The sequence below is a fragment of the Diachasmimorpha longicaudata genome, chromosome 4, assembly GCF_034640455.1.
Source record: "Diachasmimorpha longicaudata isolate KC_UGA_2023 chromosome 4, iyDiaLong2, whole genome shotgun sequence".
Lineage (NCBI taxonomy): Eukaryota > Metazoa > Arthropoda > Insecta > Hymenoptera > Braconidae > Diachasmimorpha > Diachasmimorpha longicaudata.
In genome coordinates, this window is record NC_087228.1 from 5,737,901 (window position 1) to 5,762,685 (window position 24,785).

At 37.7% G+C, this 24,785-nt stretch overlaps 2 protein-coding genes across 3 annotated transcripts in view; one reads left to right on the forward strand and one right to left on the reverse strand.

Moving 5' to 3' along the window:
* Nucleotides 1–731: 731 nt before the first annotated feature.
* On the reverse strand, nt 732–4,094 carry LOC135161242 (uncharacterized). The gene is made up of 5 exons (XM_064118645.1): nt 3,953–4,094; nt 2,673–2,876; nt 1,831–2,106; nt 1,165–1,338; nt 732–1,081 (listed from the first exon to the last, which is right to left on the reverse strand). The coding sequence occupies exons 1-5, from the start codon at nt 3,989–3,991 to the stop codon at nt 1,064–1,066; spliced, it is 711 nt and encodes a 236-aa protein (XP_063974715.1). The 5' UTR covers nt 3,992–4,094; the 3' UTR covers nt 732–1,063.
* Nucleotides 4,095–10,080: 5,986 nt separating this feature from the next.
* The window catches only part of Dcx-emap (Doublecortin-domain-containing echinoderm-microtubule-associated protein), a 39,675-nt gene continuing 24,970 nt past the window's right edge, over nt 10,081–24,785 (forward strand). Inside the window, exons 1-2 of one of the 2 annotated variants that reach the window (XM_064119456.1) lie at nt 10,081–10,843; nt 13,447–13,624. In XM_064119456.1, the coding sequence (XP_063975526.1) occupies nt 10,170–10,843; nt 13,447–13,624 (852 nt within the window). In that variant the 5' untranslated portion in view covers nt 10,081–10,169. Of the gene's footprint in view, nt 10,844–13,446; nt 13,625–18,139; nt 18,320–24,785 lie in introns of those variants that run through there. The other variant, XM_064119458.1, reaches the window with a different exon arrangement.

Sequence of the window (24,785 nt, forward strand, 5' to 3'; positions counted from 1 at the left end):
GGGAAATGTACAACGTCCACCGGAGAGTGCGTGACTCAAACTGATGGCGATAATTTTTCATGCCCCTTGAAAGTTCTATATCTAATACTGCATATAAATTCCAATTTAGACCGTCTATCGTACTAAATTTTCTCAGGTATTGGTGCGTAATCTCACTGTTGAACCATCAACGCAATTTAATCGATTGACTCCCCGTTGAGTGAGATGCTTGATAATCACGTCATTCTATTAAGTACATCGACCATAACACTGAGAATCTAGATACAAACTGGTTGGAATTATTACACACTAACTAACAATTGAATACATGGGAGGGATGGAGACTACGTACATACGACACCTGGACCGCTGCATTCAGTGTATTAACATAATTTATGTGCAAATCTCAGTATTTTAAACTTCGTCAAATGAATCTGACGCAATCCTGCGGAATTAGATCTAGGATTTAGAAGGGGTGTGGCAGGGTTGCTAAATGTTAATTTATTCCTCTTAACACATAACCTCTAGGGGAGTGCGCAGATGGACAGTGTAAAATGAGGGTGAAAGGTCCAATACTTTTTGTTACAGATTTTGGAACTCTATAAATTTACTTATCATATTGCTATCATCATCTGCGGAAAAATTATGAATCGGAAAATTTTCGTTGTTTAACTTGCCGTGAAAATTGGGCCAGTGTATGAATTGAACATTACGGAGGGAGAGGGAAGTGTTGATGAGAATAATAACGAAATTACTTTAATCAATTTTGGTATCTCCGACGATTTTTATTAACAAGATGGCAAATTTTATAAAGTTATACATTTTAAATATTAAATATAACGATGATTGGGCTTCTCGATGTATGAACACTTTCGTGGCTGTACGAAAATCAACTTTTGATAAAAATTATGCCTCCAAAGGGCCAGACATGGGACGAAGATTAGTTTTATCACAAAAATTAGACTCTCACGTTTAATTTATCGGACCAAATGTGACGTAATAAGTAGTTGAATGAGTTTTCACCCCACGTTTCGCCCTCTGGGGATGTGATTTTCATCGAAAATGTGTTTCTGTGTATCTGTTGTTAAACAATGCAGTTTTTCTATAACAAAAAATTCTTGTATCAATATACGAGACGATTGGAGGAACACATATTTTTGTTTATCCTATTTACATGAGACTCACCTTTAGGTAGTCATCGTGCTCATTTTCTTCATACAACGATTGAACGGATTTTGTTTTTATTGTTTCATGTAACTTCGTCAGTGCACTAGCTTGTGTTTCTAGAAACTGGGGAAACTCAGTTAATCCAACTCCAACCACAGCATCACTGTCGATTCTTTTCCCTGTGTCCAATACCTTCAAAATTCAAAACTATGTAATAGCAGATTCATATCAAATAACCAGATTAAATCTCAACCACGTAATTTTTTCACGCCAATCATTCGCGTTATGAGACATCGCGACATTCGATTGATCGTGATTGTATAAAATCAACATCAAAAATCAGCATTGATGATGTTAAAAACCTGTCATCTGGCAACTTTGCATAGGAGTTGATATGGGAAACCACAGGAAAAAGTCCAATATCCCCTTGTGAAAAATTCGCATCCCCTGGGGTTTGAACTCACAACCTTTCGCACACTAGGCTAGCGCCTATCGCAGTGGGTAACGAAATATCTTGCACAAAGGCTCGACTATGAATGAATAAACAAGATAATGGCGAACTTTATAGTTTAAAAAGGATGAGATGTTAGGGATAATGTAAAAGACTTGAAGAATTAGGAGAGGGAAATTCTTTGTAACCCGCTTAAAAATCAATAACTTATATATATAGACTAAAGTTCATACTTTTATGGCACAATTGAAGGGCGCTTTGATGTCATTGCTGTAGAGAGCAGCGCAGTTGTAAGACTCCATGTCTATAGCTCCCAATCTAACTCTGAGATCGGCCACTTTTTTATAAAAGCTACTCAATCCTACCCTCCATGTGGCTACAGCTGTCTCCAAACATCTTGATATCTCACTCCAATAAGTTCGGTTGGTTTGAAGGAGACGACGAACATATTGTGAACATTGTTCAGGTGTGTTCAAATTCCTGGCGAATTCGTTAACTTTGGTGGCATACTGCAATCATACAATTTTGAAAATGATTAGAAAAAACAATTATCATTCTTATTGCTTTTTGCGATTATTACATTTAATTTGATATATCAAGGGCGGTTACAGAAACTAATTGACATGAGCGGCGTCAGTCATCTGAGAGTCTACATAACCATAAACAATATTTTCAGAGAAAGACAAAAAGACAGAACACAAGATTTTTTAATTAGATAAATTTTCTTTCAGTCGTTGCAACTGTCTTTTAATCTCCTGAAGAAATCCGTAGACAACAGATGCATCTTCCTCGTGCCATTTAAAACGAACACGAGGCGAAACGAGTTGTCCGCGCGTCTTATTCGAAATTCGCGCGCTGCATTTGAATTTCCCGCCTCGAATCCATGGACCAATGAGGAAAAACGTCTTAGACACGAAGTTAGCCGATGGCTAATTTAATTTATGTGCTTGTGCTTTTATAATGCTTTTATAAATAGGCCAAGAAATCAAGTTTAATTCACTGAGTTCAATATTCAATTCTATCTACAATTTCCTACAATAGATGACGATGACTTTCACAATTTTGTTGAAATTACCTTTTCCTTGAACTCAGAATATCTCTCCCATCCATGTGTCTGTCGCACGCAGCTGACATTCCAATGAAACTCCTTCGATATGTTTTGAACTTTGCCCTCGAGATTGTACAAGTATGTCGACACATTTTGTATCTTCTGGCTGATTTCTGATTTTACCATTGTGTACGCATAAAATTCTGTCTCTGTCGCAGAAGCAGCTCTCATCTAGAACAAATGTCACTTTTAGCGCATCATAATAGATGTGCATATGGCGCAGTAATTTTAGTTTTTGAAGTGAAATTTCTAAGGCGACTTCGGAAAAAGTTGCGTTGGGGGTTTAACGGTGGAGTAGAGGGGAGTGGCGTTGAACGTTTAACGACACTCGGAGGGAGAAGAGTGAAAGAGAAAGATATAGTGCCAGAGGGAGAGGGAGAGAGAAAGAGAAAGAAAGAAATCCTATATAAAAAACGGAACGGGTCAATAATCGAAAATGGGGGATGTCATGGAAATAATCGATTATGTCATGATCATGGATAGAATGGCATGGTATTCTGGCCAGGTTGTTGCAAGGATACAGTGATAAGAGATTTTAATTTAATCAAAAGGTCCTGTCACTGATGGCACCTGCGCATACCCTCAACAAGACACTCAGTTGTCCTGAATCTTTTTAGTTCTATAACGATGACAGTAAATAATTTCTGTATTTAAAAAATGTCAGGGTACGCGAATTCTTACTTCTAATTATGACCTGAGTCTTTTAGACAAGTAAAATGAAGATATAAATGGATAAAAAAAATATTCTAATGCCAGATAATCTGGACACACCTCGGCTTTACTTAAAATTCCAACTTCCGATTATCATTTCATGACATGGAATTTATCTCTCTGTATGTGTATCGTCTTGTATTCCATTATTGTTCTATTCTGTTCATTCATTTACTCGAGGTCAATATTCTATCAATTAAATTTATGTATTCCATCCGCAAAGTGTGCGGACACCCGATGTAAAAACCGGACGTTATCAATTGGTTTAATAATGTAAATACTGCTGCTAGAAATTCTGTATTTCAACAATTACAAAAAACGTCACCTAAAATGAAAATGTTTCGAACAAAGTATTGTTGATTGAACATTTCATTGAAAATAACGCTGCGAAATTATCCCATGGCAATACAAATCATATAAAATCAGGGAAAAATTAATCGCATTTCCTACTGAATTCCAAGGACATCCAATATAATTTACTTGCAAATGTCCCAATTCCTTGAAATAGTTTCATATATAAAAAATATATAACTTACCAATGGCAGAAGAGCCCCGATGAAGATGAATATGTTCATTTTAAACGTCTGCTTCTAAACACTTTCAATAGATCGCTGTTAATGTCACATATCGCCCCAATCCCCGGCTTTATAAGTAAGTTTGATGAGAACTAATTTGCTCCCAATTATCACGCATGAGTGATTTTCCCCGCTATACCGGAATTTTCAGTCTGATAACTCTCCTTGTATCAATATTTAACGAGAATGTTAACATCAATTTAGCGTATTTCCTGTCAATAAGTTTTAAGAAATAATTTGGGACATCGTAGTTACATTATCTTCTAACAAAATGACATTATAATTACGGTATATTCCTAGGCTTCCTGTACAACTATATGTACTCGTACTGTCTACAAAATTATCTTTACAATATACCGTAGCTATTGGAATAAGCTCCAACAGGCTGCACTGCCCAGTAAATTGCATCAATAACTGAGGAAACACGTGAATTCGTCGATTGGCGAAGTGAATTAAATAATACTAAATTGTAATTAAATGAATGAATGAAATAATATCATTCTAAAAAACACTTGACAAAGAGTATTATCATTAAAACGATTATAATTTAAATTCCAGTGGACGCCCAGCACAGATGTTCGGTGATCACTGACAAATATCCACGTGTTAAATAAATATATATTAAATAATTAGGCTTTGAAAGTACACGGATTCCCGAGTCGACATATTTATCTTCAATTGTACCTTAAACTGAATTCCAATGATAGGCCTGAAATACATTATATTAGTTTTTGGGCCTCAAAAGCACGTGGGAACAGTAATTATTTCCCTTTATCATTCATATTTCCTTTTTATCATTCAAAAAGTCGATGAGATGCAATCGATTGTCACTCAAGGTTCTTTATCCGGATATCCTTCAATTTAGTCTCACCAATCGCGACTATTGCAGGGAAGAGTGTGCCAAAATGGATCGACGGGGCAAGATGAAACAATGAAAAGTGACTACGTGACATAGTTCAAGCGGAAAAAGAAAATTTTATTCATATCTCGGGTAAATGACCTCTTGTTAATTTATCGTCTCGTTGATTTATTCCGTTTTATCATTTACAATAAGATTTTATTATAATTAACGTTTATTGCAGATGTGAGTCCCATACCACGATCCGAAACAATTCGAAACTACTTGGAGACCACAATGTTTAGGACGCCATGAAAGGGGCGGAATATTTTTCAGGAATACACGGAGGGTAAACGAGAGTATTGGAACCTAGCGAAGGGCAGAAATGTCGACTCGGGTTGTATTTATGTATTGAATATGCTGACAGAAAAAAATGGAAAATTCCTCTTATAATTTCTTACAATATTATAAGAAAAAAAAAACCGTCGACCGACGCGATTCGATAAAATTTAAGTGATGTAACCGATAATTTATGCGTTATTATTATTCTTTCCCTTTGTTTCTACTAATTCGATTGGTAGAAATGTAAACTTCCGAATAGATCCGAACCAATTCCGATTCAAAAATGAAAAATTAGATATTCACGATGTGAGTAAAAAATTTAAGATATTATATTGCTGAGGATTTTTGCTCCAAAATGTTCAGTCTATTAAAAATTTTTTTTTTAATTATTCCAATATATGATTTCACACTCTCATGTGACGGAATGGAACGTCCTCCTCCTCCCCCCCTCTCGCCCTCACCGCACGGAAGAAAAATACAGGTTGAAATATATTTTGCATTTATGTAAATCACATGACAGAAAACGGCCAAAAATGTGGTATGTGAAATAGATATGAAATATATGTGATAAAATATAAATCAGGTAAATATACTTGGCATATTTGTCAATCATAAAGTCACATATTTGAAGATTTGTATGAATATCCGAGTTATGAAGTAATTCTGCCGAAAATATTGTCTGCACACAAAAAAAAATTATTCACCAGGAATTTTGAAGCCAGTATCTTTCCGTGTAGGAGTTAGTTGACAATCTAAGTAAATCGACTGTACGTTGATTTACGACTAAAAAATTAGCAGATGCAACTGATAAAAAAAATTAAATTCAGTGGCGGAGTGGTATAATGAGACTAGTGACTTCTCACTATTCATTTTTGATCATATCTTGAAATCTAGGGGAAATAGCAAAATTTTTAGTAGAATCTTTTTTGTGGAGCGGATCCAGTACTTTAATAAATGTTATTACAAAAATTCCGTTATCTCCCTTTGATTCGGAGTTATTGCTCCAAAACTAGACTCGGAGGTAAGTCAACTTGTGACGTTTTACGACTTCGCTACTGAATTAATAAGCAAATATCTGACTCTAATTTACGATTTTGATTCGAATTAGACCACAAGAGAAAAATGTAAAATAGCCAGTGTAAATACCCTATTATAAGGGCTCCAGAACTTAAAAAAACAAAAAAATAGAGAAACTAAATTTATTAAAATAGCTCATGAATATCTCCTGACTTTTACTGCTCCATAATAACCATGATATCACCGAAAAATTTGATATATCGAACCCGCCCCATATTTTCAATCTGGTGCACATATGAATCGGAATTCTAATGAAGAAACAATTGAAAGATTTGTCTCCCCCACGTTGATTCGTTGAAAGAATCGAGTCATTCATTTCGTGCGTGTATGATATTCCTCGTCAAAGCCCCCACAATTTTAATAGGGACTTTCTTATTTATACATCACTTCCTCTTCCGTAGGGGAAGCAGTAGGGGTGGAATTTCAGTGTGGAGTATTGCTCTGCCCTACGGCTATTTTGAAGGACAGTGAGTAAGATTGAATTCAATGATTTGAGAAATGAACACAATTTTTCCATTTTTATTCCATTCCAGCTCCTCAACATGAGAATGTTAAGGGACTAATAAGTCCCTAGTTGCGTGAAGGATTGGATCAGCTGATAGTGTATACCACTGAATAACAGTAAAATATATCGTATTTTATGGAGACTGCGTTACACTTAAAAATATAACTCGCTGAGATTTTTAGAAATCCAATGTATGCACGAATTTCTCATGATGCATTACATATTCAAATACGAGATTTTGATGTCATTAGAGATTATGGGAAACATTAAATCGTAAAATTGTTTTTTAGAACACAAAGTCGTTTATATTCAACGAAAATAGAACGGATCATTATTTTTTAAATAGACCATTCATTCAGATTTATTTATTTTTTGGAATACGAATCACTGAGGAAATAGCCCAGTCAAAATCGTAATGAGGAAATTAGCGGATGGAGGAAAAACTCAGAGGAAAAATAGCTAGAACTTGTAAATCATAAAATCTGTAAATTTGCAACACCAATTGTTCACCCAAACTGATAATAATTATGAAAAAGGCCCTGTAGGTCCTGGCTCCAAAATTGTACATTAAGAGAGAAGCTGTTCTCACTGCTAATTAACTCCAAGCTAATAACTATCTTGGTAACTACCCCCTTGGCAAGGGTTGGAATAATTAGCGATCCTAGTTATACAGGAAAAATTAAAAATATGAAGAAATATTAATTAATATGACCCTTGCCCCGTCAATTAAATGATTTCTCGGCGCTTATCGTTAACCAATCACAATGAGTTAATGAAAAATTGCTGTGCGTCACAATAAATAATGCGGGAGGGCCCAATAAAATAAATTCACCTACCCAGGAATTTTTAAAGGATTTCCATTAATTTCCCATTTAAACTCAAACAAAAAATAATGGACCTTCAAATTTTATAATACTCCTTCGTAAATTTTACGCAGCTGCATATCATTAACTACAAATGTCAGTTTGAGAGTGTGTGGGTGCGATGCTGGGCATCATCATACATGGTATTAATCATCAATGTGACCCAGCAAGCCCCTGCTGTGCCCCACGTCCCAGGTTATGAAGAGAAACACACCGAACATCGTTCATTTTATTTTAACAATCAAAGTCATTATTTTATCAATTATTTTATCAAACACCTGAATTAAATTCCGTTAATAAACCCCCCTTAAACACTCCCCTATTCTCCCATTTTGCCCCGAAATTCCAGCGCCGCTCAAGTAATTTTCCTCTATCCCTTTTTCTCCCAACTGACAACCCTCTCCCTCCCCCCGCCTAAAAATCGAACATCACCCCAAGTTAAACGTTCGGTGCCGTTGCGCTTTCGTCAGCCATTCCGGAAGTACGTCCAATACGACTGAGGGGTGGTACCATTGTGGTTGCCAAATCAACCAATCGGCTACTTGCGTCAGTAATCCATCGCCGCGGCTCACTCTTATCAGTCTCTCCTCGTTCCTTAAACGCTGAAGAAGAGGAGAGAGAGAGAGATGAAGCGGTGATAGTGGAGCAGTGGAAATCAAGTCGGGTAAATGGCAAAAGGCTCTGCCACAGGAGCAACAAGTTCAAGAGGGTGGCTCTTGCGCTCTCATGGTTCACTGACACTAGTCGAAAGGGTGGAGCGGGGAAAGGGTGAGGAGGGAGGGAAGGTGGGTTACTCACCGTTTTCTCCATCCCCTCGACGCCGACGCGCCTTCACCAAATCTACCCTAACAAACCCTAACGGCGACACAGGACACACTCGACGTTGGGACGCCACCGTCGAAGGACGCGCGCAGAGTTCCATGAATATGTAAACTTTTGAGTTGACTTCAATATCGCGGAAGAGCGCACCCAGAGCACAGGTCAATTTACATTTCGAGGGGTTTTACCGTTAGTCAGTGGTAGTTAATTAGAGCATTGGAAATTACATATCTGAGGAGAACTGTTTGGTGATTTTAATGAACATTAAAATTGTGTGGAGATAATTACCGTTGAAAATACTGTGATTTTTTTGTGGATTCACGGATTCAGTGTCGATTTGGGGATTTTTAAGGGGGAAGTTTGTCATGATTTTATGCCTGCTGATGAGTTGATGGATAAGTGAGTGATTAAACTTCATTGATTATTGAACGTTGAGTAGAGGTGGTGGAGCTGAATTAATTCGAGGTTTAAGTGATTAATTAGTTCGGCTGGAGGTGGGAGACGTCGGAACGGGGGATTGATATTGCGATACGGATTACTATTGATATCGTGATTTCAGGATTTGAGATTTCATTCGTTTAATCACTTCAGGGATTCAACTTAATTCAGGTTCGACAGAGTGAGCAATTTTTAAGTAATTGAAGTTTCCTGCGGAGGTGACGAACAGGACATTCATCCGCGCGGAGGAGATAAACGGAACATCTCAGGGGTTGAATTGCTTAATTAACGGGAACATTTAATTACCCGGTGGGTGGTGTTGCAACTGACCCTGGTGAAGAGGTTCTCGACCCCATCCCTCGTGTCTCGGGGGCGATGCACGAATGGATTGAGAGTATGAGAAGACCTCTGCGAATGTGATTACTCGAAAACATAATACGTCCAAAATATCGATTCTCATATCAATATTTCTGCTTATCGAGGGCGAGTAACAGATGACTGTTTATCTCTGAGCTAATGCCCTTCGCCAATTATCCGAGAAGTCCATAAAAAAGTGAGGAAAGTAAACGCTGCGGGAGACGAATATCGATTGAACGTCTTACCAACTTATCGGCAGTCCATACTTGCAGATAAAAAATAAGAATAACCGCAGTGAAACGCAGAGTGGAAGGCCACCTGCAGTTGTAAAATCAACGTCACGCTTACTCAGTCACTCAGGGCACTTTCTCCCCATTTTTTGAGGGTGAAAAAAAAAAATATCTACAGTTACTGGTCATTTGAAGTGTTAAATCGATCGAGAAAGCCGGATTATCTCCGCAATCACGCGACACGTGACTTGCATCAATATATGAGTTAACTCATAAGTGCAAGTTTCATTTTCATTTTTTATTACTGTTTACGGAGGAGCACGAAAACATTTTATCACCATCGACCTTAACTCGAAGTTAGCAATAAAATACAATAGGAAATACTAGTATTCAAATGCATTTGACTGCATCCTAATAAAATACCATTCCGGTAAAATCATTTCTATCTTATTAAATTACCGACCATAAATTATTGAATTAAAATAAGCCATTGAAATTTTATTCATTAAACTAGTGAAGTGCACAAAATTAAAAACACTTTGCCTTACTATTCGTGAAGAAAATATTTCAATACATTAAAAATCTAGAACTTCATCTCGATCACTCTCAAATTTAAAGAGTAAAAGCACAATATAAAATAATTAAATAAATTAATAATATTAATTACAGTAATAATTTAATAATAAATTAAAGATATCGAAATTGTGAAATGATAGCACCGAATCCTCAGCCCCAAGTGTCTGCTCATTCCCGGGCAAATTCCAGTATCAGCCATCACGAAGAAATGAACGGTGTGTCAACCCCCTCAAACGTAAACGGCGCCTCAGCTCATCTCAACCCCCAGGATTCAACCGACAAACAGGAGGCGCCCCTCTGCGACGATTCAACGAAAACCCCGAGACGAATGTCCAGCTCAATGGTGAAGTCCGTCGGTACTGAGAATTCCGTTAACGCGGTTGAGGATCACGCTATCGACGATGAAAGCGTTGACGACGATGAGGATGAGGAGGAGGAGGACGAGGAGGACGATATGGTTGGTAATAGTAGCAATGGTGGCGCAAGAGTAGTGGACACTGGTGTTAACGTTATGGGATCAATGGGTGGTGTTGGGGTAGGGGAGCACGAAACGACGGCGCGTGGAATAGGAACAATGGATATGAGTGGTGGGGGTGGTGGTGGAGGCGGCATGGGCGGCTACTGGAGACAGAGCAGACCCTCCAGTCCCCGCATGCCGCCTCCTGAGCAGCCTGAGCAAAGGCCGAAGAGCCGACACGATAGCGTCCCCAATACAACAACTAGATACAATAATCTTGGATATTGGAGGGCTCGACGTGTCACATTCTACAAGAATGGTGATCCTTATTTTCCAGGAGTTGAATTCAGGTAAATCAATACGAATGTCATTATTAGAATTTACCAGTGTTTAAGGGAGAAGAGTGTAGTAAATAGTTTTGGTGGTGGGTAGTACATTTATTTATTCCATGTATGCCTTACTCGGGTTATTACATTGTACTTTGCGGTATCATGGGCCGATTCCCTCGCCAAACCGTGTCGTATCTACCACAGGAGCTGTCCGCCATGTTCAGACTCTTCGGGTGACCAAGGAAAACCATGGAAAACCATGGAAAACCTTGGTCGGCACGGCCTGGATTACACAAACTTCATCGGAAAATAATATTTCTTGATGATTCTCGGTGTCTAGACCTCCCTTCGATGGTTTCCGAAGGATTAAAAATTCCAATGCCCCGAGCCGGGCTTCAACCCGCGCATCGCGGATCCCGTCGTCCCGCCGAGCGACTTAAACAATTCGGCCACCATCGTCGGTGGTGGTGGGTAGTATTTAAAGAAATTCGTTGAGGATATTGTAAACAAATATCTTGTATTTTATTTCACCTTGATCACCTCCATCGTTATTCAGTTTTTAATATTAATATTTCAGTCCAGGAGTCGGTATCATACTAGCGAGGTTGTTAATCGGATGTGATTTACTCGAGAGACCATTGGAGAATGTCCCCAGCCCTCGGTTCGTCCAGGACCCGCCCTAAAGACAAGGCCCTTTTCGCTATGGGGTTGGTCCACGTGTTGGGCTGTGTAGGTCATAAACAGCTCATAAACACGGATCGATTGTTCGAGTTAATATAAACGATATTTGCAACCGGTCTTTTCATTAATATAATTGTCCTTGGCGTGTAGTAAGGTAATTAACAAAATCGGTAATGGTGAATGAACATAAAGGTATATAAAGGGATAATAAGGCAGGAAAATTTTGCGTTGAGTCGGAGATAAGTGAACAACTGAGGGATGAGGGGAAAGACGTCGGCTTGACACCCCCTAGCGACGTTGGCCCAAACAAGGATCCCAGAGGATGAATCGACAGAGTCAGAAGACGCGGAGGGCATTCGGGCCTTGACCTTCGAACCGGGTACCCTCCAATCACCCCTCAAAGTCCTCCATTTTTTTCCACATATTTTTGTCACGTCATATCAGGACCTGGGTAAAAGTAGATAAATAAATGTAGCAACGCAATGAATTCCTTTAACTTGAACTCTTTATTATTGGCACGAGGAAGGCACGACTGACCTAGAGGACCGTTGTCCAGAAACCAACTTCTCCCTATTTGAAAAACCTTTCCTAAGGGAAAAAACAAGACAAAGTTTATGACTCCAGAAAACAGAATTTCTTTTGAATTCCCCATGTGATAAGGATTGAAACGCTCTCAAGATCAGAGCACAACTGATCATAAATTAATCCTTTTCTGGAGACTTGTCCAAACACATCATAAACCTTGTCGAGTGATTTTCTAAAATAAACCGAAGAGCTGTGTTCAAATTTTTCAACACGTTATCTCAAGGCTTGTGCTATACTTGTAGTTTATTCAATATGTTAAATAAGAATTCTGTAAATATCTAAAACTCGATAAAAGTCTCTACAACAATAATTTGCGCTCTCGATCTCGTTGCTAGGCGAATTAACTCAATCCCCATTCAATCATGGGATTATTATTATTATTATTTTTTTTTATGGCGCTGATTACTATTGTCATGTGGCCGTGTCATAGACATCGTCAACACTGTCTTCCTCATGAAAAACGCTACATACGTCATTTGTTTATGAAATAGCTCCGGTGGTCTAAGACTCTAACTCCGCTGGCCTAGCGCCATCTTTGTTTCTATACGAATGAAAAGGTCTCTGATGTCAACCCGAAAAAGATTTCCCTTATAAGAGAATAGTATATTGTAAATAATTTTTCAACAATTTTCGAGTATTAGAGCCCGCTTGGAGGGGTCACATGAACATAAATCGCGAACATAAATAAACTGTTGAAATAAGGGTTTGATTACGATCAAACATCATTAATCAGTTTTTAGCGTTAGCTGTATGCGCACGTATTGATGCACAGTGTATTCATGTGATTACGGCCGCAAGACAACAGTAGTCAGGGCCATAAAAAAATTAATAGTAATAATAGTACTCGTGTGGGCCCTTGCGCTCAACCTGAAAAAATTTGCCACTCCCGCTCTCGAAACAATACCCTTAATTAACTGGGTACTTTCTTTAGCACTTGCGAAAATATTTTCTTTTTATTATAGAATAAACGTGGAACTCCACCCACGTTTTTTTTGAAAATTCGTTGACTCGAGTTCTGCACTGTATTATTTTTTATAAAAAAATGTTGATTGATTGTTAAAAAAAAATAAATGAATACGTTCAAATCACCAGTATTCTGGGGAACATTTTAAAAGTAATCATCGGGGCTATTTATGGAAAAAATTTCATCAGAAAATACTGAAAATTTAATCCACACGACGACAGCCTTAAACCAAACTCCCAACTTTTCGAAAATTATGTTACGTGTTTAGGAATCATTAATAATCGTTCAGAAAACCACGCTTTTCTTCCTTTACGAAATATCAATGCTGGGGTTTCGGACGTCCTTGAGAGTGATTCTGTGAGTTATGTGACTTATATTATGTTGTGCTGTGTAGGTTCAAGCCAGGACGTGACATTGGCTCGCTGGAGGCCCTCCTCGATCGACTCTCTCTGCGTCTCGATCTGCCGCGGGGCGCTAGACACATTTTTTCCATGGACGGTGACAGAAAGCTCAATCTCGATGAACTCGAGGACGGAGCGTCCTACGTGGTCTCCAGTTACAAGACTTTTAAGGTAAAATTTATCACATTCACGTTATTCTCCTACCCTTGCTTCACCTATGCAATACGAAGTTCCTCATAGATTAGGTTTACGTGTTTGGTAGCAGATTTTCATAACAATGTTATGAATAGAAAATAAAATAAATATGTGTTAATTTCTATTTCCAGTATATTTAATCAATCGCCTGGTTTACGCCAGCATTTGGTTTAGTTTCTGCAGCTTGTTCCAATGTTTCACTCCCAGCACATCCCACGCTAGACCCAAGCCATGACGCCAGTCTCGGAGCAGGCTTAGCTTGCCTCGGTCCAAACCTGGCCCAGACTTGGTCCAATTGTTAATTCCTACTTCGGCACTGCTATACCACAAAAAAGTGATGATATTATCAGATATTGTTGGATTATCGACGAAGGTCATCGAAAATTTCTTACCGTATAATGAACTCGTATTTGAAATTCACTCTTCATGTTCTACTTTTACTCAGTCTCCATCACACGACAAAAAAATATTTGGATATCCTTAAATTAAAAATGGCCGGAGATTAACGAACGCTACGATTCCATCTGCAAAACTTAGATTAAACGAAATAACTGGAACAAGCGTGTTTATTAGAATTCAGAGTTGAGATACTCGTGATAATGCGATTCATTCGAGTGAAAAAACCGTAGGGTGAGGAGTTGAAAGAAATGGGTAATGAGGAAAGTAAATATTCAATCTTTGCTTTGTGTACTGCTAAAGTACACACTAGCAGATCTCACTTTTTTCCTCTGCCTCTTGAATTCGCTCGTAGCCTCCATATTTATGAGACTATGATGGTCACGCGTGTCCTGCGCAACTATAAACTACGCAAACATTTGAATCGAGGGGTTCTTGGGATCGAGTGTAGGAAGGCGGAGGGGGCAGGGAATAAAAGTGGAAAATGTGAGGGCAGTTTATTGAAAAAAGTGAACTGTGTATAATAACCTCTGGGTGGTTGAGTGTGAGTTTGTTGATCTGGCCCAGATCAGGGCAAAGCAGGCCACACGCAATAGAGTCTGTTTGACCGGATTAGAGAGGGTACGTCTCGACAATCTCAGTAGATCGAGAGCTAACCTTGAAGAATGAGGGATGAAAAAATTACGAAAAGTGAATTTATTGGTGGAGACATTTGATAATTTATATTTGTGCACTTGAATGTCTGATGGAGAATTTCTCTTTCTACTCGGACAGGTGAGAGACGTGAAATTGGTAGACAGAGATCCTGGGGTAGAAATATGAGTTGGGTTTGCAGGGTTGAACGTTCTGGTTAGGTAGGTAGGTAGGTTATTGGATTATGGATAGGGATTGTCTCAATAATATAAAACGATTTAACTATTAACTTTAATTCTTTATTATCGCACGCAGAAGGTATATCTTTCTCGTATGATGTCATCTTTTTTATTTTTCATTTATTTATTTTAGCGTACTGAAACCTATACCATTATAAAGCTACAAAGATGTATTTACAGATACAGCTAGAGTTGAAAATTATGTTCTTCTTTATTATATGTTCAGGAGTTAATCAGTTATACATTTATATTACATTTTTAAAGAAATTTATCGATGGTTACTATATATTGTTTATTCAGACCTTATAAACATTATTGACCTGAGGCATTGGTTCGTCCTGTGTCACTTGTCCCCCACTAACCGATTTCTCATAAACCATTTAATCTCTTGATTGTGATTTACTAGCTGCAGCAGCGGGTCACGCCCGGCATCAAGCCAATTGTCAAGGTGCGGTCTTACGGTATAGGCGTATGATTGTAAATAAGTCCATGATCGGGTTTCGATCGCCGTCAACATCCTTGCACGTTTTTTTCCAAGAAAAACCTCGCCCTAATCGGTTTAAGTAGCCATGAAGTCAGTTGTAATTTTATTTGCCGCTCCCTCATATTCGGTGGAATTAGAAGAATTTTTCGCTTCGTGAATTGGAGAGATGAAAAGTAGTAATAAAAAGTGATTTCTGGGAGGACGCGCCTTTTTCGCAAATTTACCCACTCAATATTTCCATTCCCATAGCATTAAATGATCCTTGTAAATCAGTAATGTATGGGATATATATTACTCATTCAGATATAATTCCCACATTTATTCATATGAAATATACACTACTAAACCCTTCTAAATACTACGTTCAAGTTATTATTATAAATAGACAACTTGAGTCTAATTTAAACAATACTCTGAAAAACCCTTAGGGTGGCTCTCTCTCCACACTTTGTCTACAACTGGACATCTACTCTAACTCTCTGATCTAAACTCTGACTACCTTCTCGGGCCTCTGACCACCTTCTCTGAACTCTGACTATCTTCTCTGAACTATAACTACCCTCTGCTCTCGACTAGTCCCTAGCAGCGGCACGTGATCCTAGCATCTCTGGACCTCGCTGACTGGAAACGATTTTCCCCTGTCACATCTGTGAGCCTCTCATAAACCCCCAAAATATGACTGTCTAGGTACTTCTATTGTACTGGCTCGCATCCCTGTACCATCCATGTCTATTTACGGGGTTCCCCCACAAGTAGCACCTATTTCTTCGCCTACAGTATTGTTATATCCAGCGAATAATAAAGACGACACAGATTGGTAAATGTTTGGGCGGTTTATTAATTACAAGAAGTATTCCGATGTGTCATGTAAGAGCTCCGAAGAGAGACACACCAAGACTAACGTTATCCAAAAGACAGTCGTTCTTCTGACCAAGTTCAGATCATAGACAAATGAATAAGTATTCGAAGGGGAACACGTAACAGTATGATCTTATAGCTACATCAAAATTCTCAACACTACAAATATTATTCTGAACATTAGCGATTTCTTTGGAAATGGCCAAAGAATAAGTAAATTGCAGGATATGACACTCCCAGATTCCCAATTGCGAATTGCTAGCAATTAAGGAGAAATTGCTGACAATGAGCGACGTCTCTGAAAATTGAAATTCGTTTCCCTGTGTTGTACTCTAATTCACTTTTTTTTATCCCGGTAGAATCCACTTCAATGTACTCGATCCTCGGTGATAATTATGTAATATCGTATTTCACACGAATAAATAGGGAGGGGGAGTCCCCTCAGCAGTGTTTACCATCAGCACGTGGCCCAGGTGGGGTGTTGCGGTCACTAACACGAGGGTGTGCAGTACACCGCAATCAAAGTTGAGAGTGGGGACACGTGGCTGACCTGCGCGGTGTATTTCCCCTTACATCCGCGAAGTAAAGTCACACCAATACCACTTATTCTCTAAAGTGGATCGTTCTATGCTCACTGCCCCTCTCATTGTTTTTATTTGTCGACTGTAATAATAAATCTAGTTGAATAGCGAAAGAACCCAATTGCAAGTGGAATTTATTGCGGAGTTTATGAATTTATTTGCATCTCTCGGGTTCTTTCGTGTCACGGTAACGCAGAAAACTGTAATATTAAAAACGATACTATAAAATCTTTTATGTTTCATTGCTGATGAAGAATGATGGAGATATAATTCGTTTATATTTTCTAATCTTTTCTTTCACCAGTGAATTAATCATTAGTGCTACGATACTGAGAGATAAATATAATTTTGCCCATTAAATATTCTTCTGACAAGAATTTAAGCGAATTTTTTAATGGAGATGTCGGACTCGGATTTCGGATTTGTTTGGTTAAAACCAATATAATTGGCAAAATTATATTTTTGTCTTTGGAAAAATGTCTTTAATGAGTTTTTACAATTGTTAACTGTGAGTTTCGTCTCATGGTGCAATTCTATTGGCTGATATTTGGGCCGGAAAAATAATCCCTTCAATATCACATGCAACGAAATGAAGTCATCAGATTGAGATAGTCCATTGAGATGAATATTTTGAGAGGTGAAAAATTGAAATTCCAATAGTTTTCGAGATATTTGCGAAAACCGTAATTCCAGAATTCAATTTTAGTACAGATTTAGTCCTTAGTAGTACCTGCAATTAGACAAAAATTCACCGTCCTCGGAATAACTTTATTCCTTTATTCCTTTAATTTTCCAAAAGAGTGGGCCAAGTTGATCACCCACACATACATACATGGAGCTTAAATTTTATATTTTTACATTTCAGACCATTCTACATCTTGTCCAAGCAAAATTAGAAAATCCGAAAATCAGAAGATGACAAACCTTCCATTCGGAAGCAAAATAATTCACATCTATCCATAATCAGTAAAAACATATAACAAACACGGACACACATACACATCCACAGCTTGAAAATCGCATTTCAGAGTTTTTGAATCACAACATTTGAATTTAGTCAATTACAACGTTTCCATCCCGACGAAAAAAATCAAATTCAAAAACAAGAAATAAACCTTTGTTATGCAAAATAGATTTTTTGTGCTGCGGGACACGCATTTAAATCTGACGAGTATAAATCACTCGCCACGGGAAAGGGAGAGCCGAGGGAAAAGAAAGGAAAAGGCATTTGTCTCGGAAAGGGGTGGCAGGTGTGCTTGGGGGGCTGTTGGAGGTTATTGTTGCAGGAGGGGTAGCAAAACGCCGGGCGCAAGACGGCCGATTCGAGTCCACGAAAGACCGTATCTCATTGACCGCTGGTCAGACCCCAACGGGGATCAATACACTTGCTCGACTCTGGACGATCTCACTCACCTTGCCGTTCCACTATTGCCTCAGGAGGTGGACGAAGTTCATTCGAATGGTCGAGTCCACATTCAAAGTAATGTACACTGATCAATGAAAACAGAAAGTGATGTAGGGGGCGGGGAGCAAATTTTGTTGAACCGTTTGAAGAATTTAAGCGAATTCAATTTATAATTTCGATTATTTTTGAGGGACAGAATTGAATGCGGTAATTCTGTTAAAATGCCAGACAGGAAAGGAGTGTAATTATTATTTTTTATGGGGTTGAGAATGTTAAGTATTTTTTAGTTGAATGCAGATCGAGCTGTAAATCTAGTAATCGTTAGTTTTCAGTCACCAAATTTGTGGAATTAATTGGCGGGATAAAAATTCGATAAAACTCATGGATTTTGCGGGTAAAAAATACTGTTGACACAATATTATTATTATTATTATTATTATTGGATTGCTCTTTGAAATATTCCGTGATGAGGTTTCATTAATGGAAACTGTTGAAACTTCAAATCCGTTATTTTTAAACTTTGTTATGTTATTTGTTGAAAGTCAAAACTGTTTGTAAAGTCATTGATTTTTTCATACACACGAGAAAAGCATGCGCGCCAATGGATTTTATGTGGTGCTATAATATGATTTTTAGGTGATCATTCTTATTTGTGTTAGGACACGAAGAAGAAATTTTTTTAAAAGTCACGTGTCTGTTCCATAGTATTCATCTAGTAATATTCGTCTAGTGAATATTTTACAAATATGTGGGAGTATTGATATAACGTCATTCAACTCCATATAATGATCGTATATTGTAGAGTTGATTGCAGCAGTGACAAAATAATATATTTCAAGACAAGTGCGAGGGGGTGGCAACGAGTGTGAAGCCAAAGGCTGCCAATCACACAAGTTAAAATACCCCGTTGCACGTGTATCCGAACTATACTTTTTGTAGTGATGTTACGTTTAGCGAGTGGTGAACTGCCCCATTTTTTGTTTACAAGTTTTGACTTTTCGTTTACAAGTGACCGAAAAGGAACTTTTCGACCCGAGCTGAATACAGCAGCAGTCATAAAAATGTATCATATCACCCTTCGATAAATTCCCTCACACTCGCAACTCCCAACGTCCACTTGATAAAATCACATGCTCCAAATTTTCGCGAATTAAATTTCCGCATAAATCTGTAGTTGAGCCATTAAGACTCCTTCTCCCCCTCTTCCCCGGGCCATCAATCACCGTCAGAGACATATTTCGTGAGTGATATCAGTTTATACCGATCGTATATAGTCTCTTACTCGGACAATAACTGTTCCGTTCTCCGGATGAATTTCATGACTGGTCTGTGTATATCAGTATGAAAGATTGTTCGTATTTGGTGTACACTCCGCTAACTCGGTCGTGGAACTCTTCCTATTAAATTTCATGTCTCAACCCTCTCCCTTCTACATTCTCCAAATATGTTATGTATTCAACAAAACTCTGTCTCGGTCTATCGTGGTAACGATTTACATGTGATGCAAAACGCCGGTGAGTTTTCCTTGATGGGTCGTTACCTTCTTCCAGTCGAAGTTTTATAGTAAAATGTCTCGTTATCTGGTGCACACTCCAGAAGTTTTGATAGGGCAACGAACGGTTTATTACTACCATTGGGATCTGGACATGATGATGAATTTAGTTTATATTGAACTGGTGGTGGTGTCTGTGATCGAATTGCACTCTCCCCTGTTCGATCAGTGGCTCCGAACTGGCGATGAGAGGTGGACGAATAGAGAATTGGGATTGGGGGGATGCTTTATCGGGCGTCGATGTTCCCCTGCTCGTTCAGAGGAGTCACACTTCCGCTCATATGTTCTAGAACAGCTAATTAATATCATTGCTGATTGAGGGAAATTTCGGGGGATCATGAAACAGGGAAGTTGTAGAATAATTTTAATAATTTTGGAACCAAAAATAATCCCTTCTTGCAGATTTTCCGAGGCTTAAAGGGAGGCTTTTTGAAGGGTCAAATGTGAGCTTTTGCCTTAAGGAAAATTATATTCCCAGAGTTATTCTAATTTTCCTGGTGGGAGTGAAAAATATCACATTTGGATTTCTGATCTGCGATTGAATTACGACGCATCGCCATCGATATCACTCATTAACATTTGATTATCTCGATATTCGCGATGTGAGTTAGTACTAACACTAGTAGTAAAAAGAACTTTTGGTAACGGCTGCCACATTCAGCCCGTGCGAAAAGTAAAAATAAAAAAAAATCCATTTCATCCATTATTTTTTTCATATTGTTGAATAATACATTTAATTCACTGAATTTATTGTCACGATATCTTGAGTCCAATACCTCGAAAATTATTTACTGTTGTTCCATATCAGATGAAATAGACTTGTCTCCTGAATGTTCATTTCTTGCGTTCATTAATACTCCAATAATAGCGATTATTTCAAACTAAAATGCAAATTTCCGTTTTGTAAAATCCCCACAGAATTTCTGCGACTCATAATTTATTTAAATTACTCTCAACGTCGATATTGTAAACGCTGAAAACTGTGTCGCATGTATTTGATTATTCAAAAAAAAATTTCCACTTCCGTGCGAGATCACAAGCCATTTTCTACACGCGTGACGATCCGTCAAGTCCCCCCCGCCGACGTAGACTAAGGTTTTTCCTCATTTCCATATCTCAAATCCTCAGTACATGATCATTTTGCCAATGGTTGACAGCCATGTATGGAAGGGCTACTGTAACGCGATAACAAAAGGAAATCACTCGCTGTAATTTACCGGTTTTGTTTTTGCAGGTGTGCAGTTACTGCACGTTGCTTTTTTTACCATTCGAATATCTAATACGGGGCGCCCCTTGACAGATGTCGAGGGAGTACTTCTTTACCAGGAGTTTTATCGCCGACGCTCGAGGGGGTTGTAATGTTACTCCAACGGGTGTGAAAAATTGTTTACATTTTAATGGGTTCATTGTGCTTTTTGAATTCAATTAGAAGTCGAGGGCGTTGATTTTGCAGTGGGAAGAATATTAAGGAAGGAAAAATTACTTTTTTCGAGTTTCATCATTTGACGGCCATTTCTGACCATTTTCGACGATTTATAGTTCTCATGGTGAACGATCTTCATCATAAAATATCATGTAATTTTCATTGTTGAATGTAATTATCAACATAATTATTTTTATTGAATATAAGGAACTATGTTGAATTCCATATGATCGACATTCCAGAAGGATCTATATGTAATATAACAATAAAAATTGCTGGCAAATAGTGAAAATAGTGAAAATCTTGAGATTTTGGTCGGCATGAACAACCCGGGTCATTCCCAATTCCAATCCGATGTAGTAGTACTCCTAGATGATAGTCGTTTGCTTTAATTATATTGACACTGACAATAGATTCTCGGGGTAATTTACAGTGGATTTCCCTCCACCAAAATTTAGCTCATCATCCTTTTACCGAATATCAATTATCCCTCCCTTACAATCAACCTATATTTACAGTCACTTTCAAAATATTCTAATATAGTTAGTTCCAAGTTTATAATTTTCGAAATATGACTTGAAATGTGACTCGCATGATTTACTGAGTCGTTTGACAACATTTCATATTTTTTCTATTATTTATTTATTTATCTATTGTCAGATGTGCACTTTTACAGGCCTTTGCATTTTGTTCCCTGATAATTAACGCGTTGAACCGCCAAAAAATCATGACAGAGTCTCTGTACAATATTTCCCTTTCTCAACATGATTTTCAGCCCTGAATCTTTCTCAAACCCACTCATACCAAAGTTTTCCATTTGCATTTAATTGCGAGGGCCACGAAAGGACGCAAGAAATGGACGTGTGCTTTCATGTGTCACGAAGAGTCCAGCGACAAATCAAAAGATAGGTGGATTAGCTTTTCCTTAAATTCCAATTAATACTATTTTTTCTCCCAAGATGCATTTTGCCCCTTTATCAGCACGAAATGTGGGGAAAAAATTGAAGGACATCTCAAGGATGGAAAATCACAAAAATTTAATTCGATCGTACTTGAGTCGCGAAATGACATGACGATTAAATCTTGAAAATTGCGGTGGCATGAAAACGATTCAGGCAATGGAAGGACGCGGTAAATCGACGTTCTCACAAATTGCAAATTGCAAACGTTGATGAATATTGCAGGGTTTTATACTGATTCTATTATTGATAGAGCCAATGAAAATTTTACAATGTCTGATTTCAATTTTACACAGGAATTCAATTTTGTTATTTTCCATTTCGTTAAAATTCTAATCAGAGGAGTCTAATAAGGAACTTAAAAACACGTTGTTCACTCTACTATATTATTATCATTTCTGTCTCGCTATTTTTCTCTCGTCTGAAATGATATGCATTTCTTGTAATATCACTACGAAGTTTCACTCCCTCTACACATAGGGATTCCCCGCACCCAATTTTTGAGCGAGCGGCGCTCCCAAGCGGTCATCCGTCCAAGTACTAACCCACAAAACGTTGCTTAGCCAATATGTCCGTCGGAGCAATGCCTTACTCATCTCAGCATTACTATCGCTCATATAATACTTAATATTCATTCGATTATATTATCTTAGTATGAATTAGTTAGATTAAACCTGAATTTCACCGCCTTTAAGGTATCTGCATATTTCTACGCTAATTCTCAATTGTATCATTGACAATTATTTGAAAAATTATTGTCTGTAGCCAATAGAAAACGTTTACCAAAAATTTTCGTAAATTATTAGGTCTCTCATTACAAAAAAAGTATGGCCATGCATTTTTTCAGGTAAAATATGAAAATTCTTTCCCAAATGTTTCCACAATTCACCTAAATTTAATCATCAGTCTTTCCAGTCCCTCTCGAATTATTTTTCCACGAAGATTAGTGATAATTTGATTAACTTAATGAATGACTTGATCGATTCTTTTCACTTGAATCACAAAAATATTAAAATAATCGAAACATTTTTTTTTATTTGTCTTTCAAATCTGTCGTATTCATAAAATTCGGTGTGTTCTATGCCCTGGCAAATGATATTTCATCCAGTCTCTTGATACGTATCCCTTAAAATCTCTTTTAAGAGAAAAACTTAAAGATTAAGCTATACACCCGTTTTAATTACTTTTCTCAGAAAATTCTTAGGGATTGTGGTATTCACTAATCACCCGTCAATCTGATTTTTCTTCCACCTGCTTAATATATTTTCTGAGGCGTGCAATACCCTCTGTGGAACATAAAAAATATGAAACAATGTAGTTGTATTCTTAACGAGCCATCTCAGCATGTGGTTTTCCACGTTAATTCTCAGCATGTGTTTTATCTTCGCCTACTTTTCCATTTTTATGACACATATCTCCGCCCTCGCATACATTTCTCAGAGGAAGAGTAATGAATTAGGTGGCATACATTTTAGCCCTTGGATTAATAGCGTCGTTAATAATGAAATGATTAAAATCATTTGAACTACTTGTTTTAGTTTTCCCTTCCACCCCCTCCACCAAATATTATTCTCCCTGTTATGATTAATTACATGACGGGTCCTATTTGAATTGATATCGCTAACGAATAACTTGTAGGCCTCCATAAAAAAAGTCAACCACCCAGATAAGAATGTGAAAGGCTAACCGAGAGAACAGGGCTGCGAAGGCCTTCGTGCAATAAGGCTGAGCAGCTCAGGGTTGCTTCAGGCTTCGTTTCATGGTTGACTAAATTCATCCCATGATAAATTCGTCTTAAACAAAGAGAACCCTCGAATAATTCATCCCAATAATCAAACCGTGAAAAACATAAAACAGCAAATAAAACAAACTAGAGTTATATAAGAATAAATGTTACTATTGTGTGTATACCATCTAAGATAATTACATACAACCAGGCAACAATATTATAATATTCACCCGAAAAAAGCAATTAGATCAATCGACAGTGAATCGACATATTGCAAAGATGAGTAGCAGTCTCAAAATCCATCATTTCTTATTAGAAATGGAATAGTTATAATGATTCAAACGTGTGAATCAAAACTATAAAATACTGACATGGATTAAACAGAATTATAGACAGACGATTAATTTTCGTCCACACATACACACACACACACATGCACTCTCAATAGTATTTTTTAATTTTTAAATATTTTTTAATTTGTCTTTCGAAATTAGATTTTTTTCTTTTTCGGGGGAGAGCAGGGGGGGGGGAGGAGTTGCATTAAAAATTATTTTGAAAATCGTGGCCAATATTATGATAGGGAAATCTTAGATAAGATTGATCGCGATAGATCGAAATTTATTCGCAATAAACGATAGTGAGTGAGAATACAACCTGAAGTGTTATTTATTTTAATCCCATAATCCAATAGTGGAGTTAGGGGTATGAGAAGATAGTTTAAGAATTTTTTTGTGACAATAGACTTGTAAGGAATTGGTCTCGTCGAGGTGTCTCAGACACCACACCCCAATTCTGTACAACAGTACACTCGTAGATAATTACGTGAACACGTATTCTTGGGTGTGCCAGGTGTCAGTACAAGAGCGATCAATAATATT

Bases quoted from the DNA above. Each gene is read 5' to 3' on its own strand.
- LOC135161242 (XM_064118645.1), bottom strand. From the start codon at position 3,991: ATGAACATATTCATCTTCATCGGGGCTCTTCTGCCATTG. The intron at 2,877-3,952 runs GTAAGTTATATA...CATTTGTTCTAG, and splicing joins TCGGGGCTCTTCTGCCATTG to ATGAGAGCTGCTTCTGCGAC. The intron at 1,339-1,830 runs GTATGAACTTTA...TGAATTTTGAAG, and splicing joins CCTTCAATTGTGCCATAAAA to GTATTGGACACAGGGAAAAG.